This window comes from Elephantulus edwardii, unplaced genomic scaffold (assembly GCF_000299155.1).
Source record: "Elephantulus edwardii isolate Elephantulus edwardi_28Jun2011 unplaced genomic scaffold, EleEdw1.0 scaffold00151, whole genome shotgun sequence".
In the NCBI taxonomy this organism is placed as follows: Eukaryota; Metazoa; Chordata; class Mammalia; order Macroscelidea; family Macroscelididae; genus Elephantulus; species Elephantulus edwardii.
Window position 1 is genome coordinate 5375419 of NW_006399901.1, and position 8995 is coordinate 5384413.

Sequence of the window (8995 nt, forward strand, 5' to 3'; positions counted from 1 at the left end):
GAGTGTCAGAGACAGTGCGATTGGCACAGGACAGAGCGGAGTTTAGGGCTGTTGTACATAGGGTCGCTATGAGTCGCAAGCGACTCGACAGCACATAACAACAACAAACAATAACATATATTTTCAACATATATCTATTTTTCAACGTATATATTTTCTCAACATATGTATTTTCCACATATATGTTTTTTCAACATATATAAATAGTCTATATAGTCAACACCTACATATATAGTCAACATATATAGAGCAACATATATATGATCAACATATATATAAAACAACATCTATATATATGTTGTTATTGTTGAATATATATAAACACCTTATGAACTCAGACTATTACAAGCAGAATTGATAATGTATATACGTTAGCAGTAGATGAAACATACACAGGGAGATTCTAACTTCCCAGAAACTGAGTAGGATAAAGCTGCTGGTAGCTGGAGCTCTGGGGGGGCTGAGGTTGTTTGCAAGGCTGCGGACCAGGAGGAAGGGGGAGGGGTGGAAGAAACTGAAGCCATAGCTCTTCTATGGAGAGTTTAATTCTCCGCTGAGCCCTGGGCAACAGAAGGAGGGGACATCCCACAGGATGCCCTAAGGGACCAGAACTGAACACAACAAGAAGGAGGCTCTGTCTGGGCTTCTTACCGAGGTCAGCAAAGCCACCTGCCAGCTGGGAAGCTGCCACTCACAATGAAGCTGTGGAGCAAGGATGCTCAGAATCATCATCTCCATGGCATCGGCCATCTGCAGACAGAAGACAGTATCATGAGGCCAGGAAGGTTGAGGGAGGAGACGCAGCCTTCCCAGGGGAAGACTGACTCTTCACCAGGTGTGTGGCACCTGAGGGGGAAGAGATTCCTTCTTCTGCCTCCTGAGTGAGTTCTACAACACATCAAATTATACTGAAAAGCTCTAGGAATCAGAACAGTATGGAACTATGCAGGGCATCTTGTCAGAAGGCATCAGTCCTGCGGAAAAGACATCATGCTTGGAAAAGCAGAAGGGAGTAAAGGAGAGGAAACCCTAAATGAGATGGACTGACACAATGGTTGCAACAACTGGCTGCAGTATGGCACACGCTGAGGATGGCACTGGATAAGGCAAGGTTTTGATTTGTTTTTCATAGGGTCACTATCTAACAGCCACCACCATGCAGGAATTTAAAAACAGAACCTTAACATTCCTAATCTGTGCGTACTTTTTTCCCCCACAGTTAGGGAATTTATTAGGGATGTTAACATGCTATATAATCCAGGTTGGCAGCAGAATAAAATCCCTCAGTCCAGACAACTTCTCAAGCATGTCACAGATAGTTTGACCTTCAGCCTCACCGTTTAGGCCAGTTTTGCAAAGTTCCATTGGTCCTGCCATTTATGGTGCTTTCCCTCCGTCCTCCAGTAAGCTTCGTGAAGGTCCCTAGCTCTGGCTCTTTGGGACAGGAGTCCTAAATCAGCTCTGTTTTATGTTGGTCTCTGATTCTCTGCTGAGGCTGCCGTTGTTTTTAGTAGATCCTTGGCTGGCTGGCTCATGGATTTCTGGCCATGAAGGACCCACATACTTTTTTTAAATAAAACTTTTAGTTTATACTGGTTTACTTAAAAAGTTCATATACATTGTTTTTCACACCAGATCTTTCCCCTTTCCTTCACCCACACCTCCCCTCTACCCATCAAATTGTGTGACCCTATAAGTAAGGGTCCCCATTCCTCACCCTTCTGCTCTCCTCCCCACCTCAGACTCTCATACATGTTCTACAATAATAATCTTATACAGTATTTGTCCTTATTGGACTCATATATTTTTTACATTAAAAAAAATAATGGTCAATCCCTAAAATGAAGTGAGAAGCTATTATATTTCCAAAATCTGAGAGAGAATAAAAAAGCAAAATCCATCTTTCTAGAAGGAGAAAGGCAAAGATCCTTTTTCTTTTTTTAAAATAATTTTAATGAACATTTACAGAGATTTTGGATTTCCATTCACTCATGATCCTTTTTCTTTAACTCACTTCAGGGCTAGTTAATCATTATTGATGTAGAATTGTCAATGTATTTAATCAGGGCAACCTTTGAAAGTATACTGGAAGGTCCTAGCAATTAGACACTGTGGAACCAATACAAACCCAGGAGAGACAAACAGATAGAAGTGAGAGTCCAAAAGCAGACTCATATAGTCAAAGGAATAAAATGCTGATAAAAGGAGCTCTGGCAGCCTAGTGCTAAAAAGCTGCACTGCAATCCCAGAGGCACGTGGTTTGAATCCATCAGCTGCTCGCCAGGAGAAGGAGGGGCAATCTCCTCCTGTGCAATTTCACTGCCTCTGAAAACCCGCTGGAGTGTCAGCTATAGGTCAGTTCCGACTCAACAGCACAAAACAACAACAATGGTGACTTTCAGATTAGTGGAGGATATGGTGTGAGGCAAACTGAAGATCCATTTGAAGAAATGTGTGCTTAGATCACCCATATCAGTTGGATCATTAAAGGTTTAAACAGTATTTGCCATAGCTAGACTGGGAATCTCAATAAGGAATCATGAGTGTGTAAAAGCAGATGAATTTTTACCTGTTCACATTTTTGTAGCAAGCACTCTAAAGCTGACATCAGCTCTTCAGAACACTCCTAGGCTCCATAAGGTTGGAGAGCACTTAATTAGCTAGAAGTTTCAAGTTCTCCTTGAGGACAATGGTCAACCACACACAAGCCGCACTCAAGCATATCTCTATTGTTGCCACTGTCAATCTAATCAACCCTGTGGGTTAAAATTCAATCAAAGAGCCAATGTTGAAGGAATTGTGTCCTTCTTTACAGACTACAGAAACCCAGTCGAGCAGGATAGCAGTTCCTTGCAGACCTGTTGTGAGATCATTTTCTCCTAGAAATACTTGCCCAAGCCAAACCAGTGAGGACAGACAGCTTCCATTGGAATTTCCCAAACCCAATGGCTTCCACCGCATCTTCCACCATGAAAGTATCTGGGAAGGAAAGAGAGGAGAGAAGAAGGGGTCAGTGTATGCCAAACTTTTCCAAGTATAGGAGTGTCAGGGGTGGTCCCTAACCAAACTCATTAAAGACAGAAGCTATTGCTTCTATAGCTTTTCCTAGAAAAATAATACAGCAAATGTGACATTAATGGCAAAATCATCTATAAAAGGGGAAATTTGGAAAACTCCAAATGTGTATCGAAAGGGATTGCTGAGATAAATTACTATGTATGCATATTATGAAATATGGTCCAACTATCAAAAAGAACACATAGTCACGGGGAAATGCACACAATATATTATTACTTCATTTTTTTAAAAAATTCACCAGATAGCAAAATATTAGAGAAATATATGTGGTTGTTGTTATGTGCAATTGAGTCACCTGTGACTCATAGCGATCCTATGTACAACAGCTCCGAACTCTGCTCTATCGTGTGCCAAGCTCACTGTCTCTGACATATTTACTCCATTACCCCAGTCACTGAGTCAAGCCATCTCATCCATGGTCTTCCTCTCTTGTGCTGTCCCTCCACACTTCCGAGTATGACGTCCTTCACTAAGAACTGGTCACTCCTGGCAACATGCTCAAAGTACTTCAGATGAAACTTCAAAATCCTTGCCTCCAAGGAGCAGCCTGTTTTCACCATCTCCAGGACAGACCTGTTTGTTCTAGCAATTCATGGTATATTCAATACTCTTCTCCAGCACAACAACTCAAAGGCATAATTTTTAGTCATTGTCCAGCTCTCTGATGCATAGCAACTAATTGTGGAGACCATGGCCTGGCTCGGGTGCACCCTAGTCTCTAGATTAATATTGTTGCTTCTCAGCACTCTGGAGAGGTCTCTGGCAGCAGACTTTCCCAATGCAATTTGTCTTTTGATTTCCTGGCTGCTGGTACCAAGATATACACATCTAAGATACATACATATAATTTATATATATATATATATATATATTTAAAAGATATCTAGCCTAAGCAGAAATGAAAATCAATATTTTTATCATTTTAAATGAGAAAATAACAAACTAAAGAATGTCTTATGAAAGGAGACAGGAAATTTTCAAAGTATGTTTGACACTGATGTAGTTGTGTGCCTTTGAGCATATCAGTTAACCTTTAGTAAGATCAGTTTGCCCATAACACGAGGGAGCTGAACATTCTATAGCCAAGAAACTTCTCTTCCAGATGGAAAATGATTGATTTCCATGACTATTGATATCAATGACTAAAGATAATTTAATCTGGCAGAATCTGTAACATGGGTTGTTTCTAAATAAATACAAACTATTTATGAAAAAATCTATCTATCTATCTATCTATCTATCTATCTATCTATCTATCTATCTATCTATCTTCCAGGTCCCACTGAGTTAAGTCTGACTCATGGTGACATCATGTGTTTCAGAGTTGTACTACTACATTCCATGGTTTTCTGTGGTTGTAATCAACCTAAAATCTATCACTAGCCTTTCTTCCCAGGTGCCTCTAGGTAGGTTTGAAAGGCTAACCTTAACTGTTGATGCTACCAGAGACTCCTGTGTCCATCATCTTTGTCATTATCCACATCTTCACCACCATCATCACCACCACATCACTGTCATTGCTGTCACTAAGATCACCATCAACATCACCACCACTACTGTTATCAAACTCCACCATCACCAATACCATCATCATTATCACTTCATTACCATCACCACCACCGTCATTATCATCACCACCACCATCACTACCATCATCAGCCTTCACTACCACCACTATCATCACCACCTCATTATCGTTTTCCTCCCCACCACCATTATCACTACCATCATCATCACCATCAACACCACCACTATAATCATACCAACATCACCACACCACTATCATGGTTACCATCATCATCACCATAATGACTGCTACCATCAGTATCACCTCACGGTCATTACAACCATCATTATCACTGACACCACCATCACCATCGACACCACCACACCATCAACATCATCACCTCACGGACATTACTATCATCATCATTGACACCACCATCACCATCATCACCACCATTGGCATCAGCATCTCATTATCATTACTATCATCATTATCACTGACATCACCATCGTCACCACCATCAGCACCAGCATCATTACAACACTGTCATTACAACCATCATTAGCACTGACACCACCATCACCACCTCCACCATCATTATCGCTGTTATTATGATAAGCATATTCATTACCATCTTTCTCACCATTCTCATATTCAAGCAAAGACCCAATGTTGAAGAAACTGTGTCCTTTATAGACTACAGGAACACTGCTGCTGCCATCCTCAGTCAAGTATTACTCAATCATACTGATTGGCTGGGATTGTGATGCAACCATATATACTTAAATAAGTCATGTGGGTCCAGCTGCATGCCTAGTGTTGCCCCTGGACCCTCTGGGCCCTCCCCCTACCCTTTTACCAACCCTTCCTGAGAGTGTCACCTGGGGAGTAACCCAAGTACCTGGGAGACCCTGATCACTACCCAGGCTGATTGTCCCAACTGCATGACACCCTCACCGTCAGTGGGATTGGCAAACTCCTTGGGCACAGCTGCGCCATCATCCAGTTCGACTGCCTCTAGGCCGGTGCGAACCCCTTCAATCTGGACTTCATGCTCTCCGGAAGCTGTGTCATCCTCTGACCGTGCGCTTTCACCTGTGCGACGGAATTTCACCACCCTGCAAGACAGAGGCAAGCTGGTCAGGGTGGCTCGAACTACCCCTTCGGTGGCCTTGTTGCTGGACTCTTTTCCTCATGGTCTAGAGAGTTGAGTGGGCGGACGGTGGCATTCCTGTGGAGTATGACTGCAGAGGGGGGAGAAACACCTGCAGGAGGTATGTTAAAGGGCTGACACATGCGGCTGAGAAGGTTGGGCACCATGCCACTCGAAGGACCCATTCACAGGTAGGCAGTGAGGATAACGTTGCTCTACACCTGAATACTATTAGCAATCAAGTATATTTTGGAATTTAGCTCATCTGTCTATGTATAAACCAAAAATCAAATCTATTGTTGCCAAGTCAATTCTGGCTCAAGGTAATACTGTATGCTTCATGGATTTTTTTTTCTGTCACCACCAGGTATTTCTTTGGCAGCAGTCCTGGGTGGACTTGAACAGCCAAACTTTATATTACCAGCTGATTGTACAACCCTCGGACTTACTTGTCAATAAATACCAGAAGTAATCATTTGATTGCCCAAGGATTAACTTGGACCCACAAACAGTTACCCTGATGGTATTTTTCCCCAAAATTTATAGATTCTTTATTTATACTGGGAATATTTTTTTGGTGGTCCACATTCTATATAATTGTGCGCCAAAGGGTTTCCCTATGACTGATTTTTAGAAGTAGATAATCAAGCCTTCCCTCTCCTACTAAAAGTTACTCTGGGTGGATTTGAGCTTCCAACCTTTCTGTTGGCAGCCAGGCACATTTACTATTTATGCTAGTTGAACAGCTGGTGAGTTTGAACCACTGACCTTCTAGTTAGTGCAATGTGTCATGAACTACACCAACAGAGCTCCTTCCTCTCTGCATTGTTATTGTTGTTAAGTGCAATCAAGTTGTAGACAACTCATAGCGACCCTATGAACAAAAGACCTGAGCACTGCTCATAAGGTTTCCGGAGGCAAGCCATTTTGGATGCCACTCCTGCTTCCAAGCTTGTTTTAATCGGGGAGCTCCACCAAACACTATCCACCATGGGCAACCTTTATCGCATTTGGCACGTCAGTGTCATTAGGCACTGTTATTATGCCTATTTTAACAAGGATGCATGCTCAGAGAGGTTAAGACTCTTGCCCAAGGTGACTCAGCTTGCAAGAGCTGAGGCTCAGCCGTGGATTTCTTCGGTAAGGACTGGGAAGAGCCTGTGGCCCCAGTGTCATTGCGCTCAGGTTCAGCACCTCCCACACACTCATGTGTCTGGAGGATGAATGAGAGAGGTGCCGGCCCCACCAGTCGGCCAGACTCTAAATGCACAGCTCAATTCCCGTCTGGCTGACATCCTTCAGGGTCAGGATTCTTCATCTCAGGAGCCTTAGCACTCCGCAGGACTGGTCACAGCACAGATGGCTGGGGACAAGTCTAGCATTCTGATCAGTGCCTTGCGCCGAAGTTCTGGCTGGGGACAAGTCTACAATCCTAACAAGTCCCAGGTGGTGCTGACGCTGCTGAAGGGGGCGGGGGGGGGCACACATTGAGAGCCAGGGCTGTGATGTTTGGAGCCCATCAATAATTCTATTGCCCCTCTCAAGCTCCCTATGCTCACTCTATTGGTCTAACTAGACATCTGCAGCTCACCTTCGTCACCTGAAGAGCCGAGAATCTCTATGACCCAGGACTGAAAGGGATAAATGTCCCTAATATCTGCAGCTGGGTCTTCCTTGAGGTTGAAAGTTGGCTGACAATTGTCAGCACAGCTTGGTAAAAGCTCAAGGTGAAGTCTGGCTGGAAGATGACACGGAGGCTGCATTGAAGCCTCACCTCCCAGTAAGGGCTCCGTTTCATGCACAATCTCTATTTGAAGTGGTTTGGGGAGAAGCTGAGGAAGATTATGGAGGTGCTGTAAAGCCAGTAATGAGCCCTGGTGGCACAGTGCATAAAGTGACAAGCTGCTAATCTAAAGGTCAGGAGCTGTGGTGGCTCAGAGGTAAGGAGTTGCATGGCCAAGGCACGCAGTTCAAACCCACTAGCTCCTCCACGAGAGAAAGACGGGCAATCTCCTCCTGTGCGACTTACTGCCTCTGAAAACCCACTGGAGGGCCAGCTATGGGGTCGATTCCAGCTCCGTGGTACACAACTACAATCTTAAGTTCAGCAGTTCAAGTCCACCAGCTGCTCTGCAGGAGAAAGATGATCAGTCATCTCCCATCAAGATTTAGAGCCTCAGAAACTTGATGGAGGTTCGCTGAGTCAGAACCGACTGGGGGCAGCGAGTCTGGATTTTCCTAAAGGCAGCAGTGTTCGTTTCTGGAAGAAACAGCCCTCAAAACATCAAAACCAGGCTCCTATCTGCCAGTGTAGTATCTGCCAGTACCCGCAGGGTAAACACTCCCACATGGCCAATTTCAAGCTACCAACCGTTAAATAACAGGCTTGCAACACTCCTGAATATTTAACAGCCAGTCAGCTCACGACAGCTCCGCACAGGCTCTGTTGTCTTTGTTGAGGAATGGATGGCCCCTCAGACACATGGCAACTTCTTGGACAGCTGACCGACATGCTGTGCTGTCCCCAGGAAGAGCTGTGTTGGACCCTTGTGATGTGTAGGGGGATTTTCATTGGTGGATTTTCAGGCATAAATCGCCAGGCCATCCTTTCTAGTGCATCCTAATCTGAGAGCTCTGCTCAAGTCTCTTAAGCATCACATTAATATTGTAGTAAGAAGTGAGTCTATTTTTGCTTTTCTACAAAGATGGCACCGAAAGCGAAGAAGGAAGCCCCTGCCCCTCCCACAGCTGAAGCCAAAGCAAAGGTGTTAAAGGATAAGAAGGCGTTCTGAAGGGCATCCACAGCCAGAAAAAAAAAGAGGAGGCACCCACTTTCCAACTGCCTGAGGGGCTGAGACTCCCAAAGTCAACCCAGATACCCCCAGAAGAGCGTCCCCAGGAGAAACAAGCTTGACCACTCTGCCATCATCAAGTTCCCCCTGACCACTGAGTCAGCCATGAAGAAGATAGAAGATAACAATACACTTGTGTTCACTGTAGATGTCAAAGCCAATAAGCACCAAATCAAACAAGCTGTAAAGAAGCTCTATGATGTTGATTAGGCCTGATGGGGAGAAGAGACTATGTTCACCTTGCCCCTGACTATGATGCTTTGGATGTTGCCAACAAAATTTGGATCATCTTGGCTGAAAGCAGGGAATAACAGAGGAATGTCTATCTGTGTTTCATTGACTATGCAAAGGCATTTGACTGTGTAGATCATAACAAACTATGGCTGACTCTGAGAAGAATGGGAA

General features: G+C 44.0%; 1 protein-coding gene across 1 annotated transcript in view; it reads right to left on the minus strand.

The window, feature by feature from the left end:
- The window catches only part of LOC102869229 (synaptic vesicle 2-related protein-like), a 143071-nt gene that overhangs the window by 93457 nt on the left and 40619 nt on the right, over positions 1-8995 (minus strand). The window contains exons 2-4 of the mRNA XM_006894828.1: positions 5543-5703; positions 2894-2979; positions 652-750 (exon numbers count right to left, since the gene is read on the minus strand). Coding sequence (XP_006894890.1) covers positions 652-750; positions 2894-2979; positions 5543-5703 — 346 coding nt within the window. The remainder of the gene's footprint in view (positions 1-651; positions 751-2893; positions 2980-5542; positions 5704-8995) is intronic.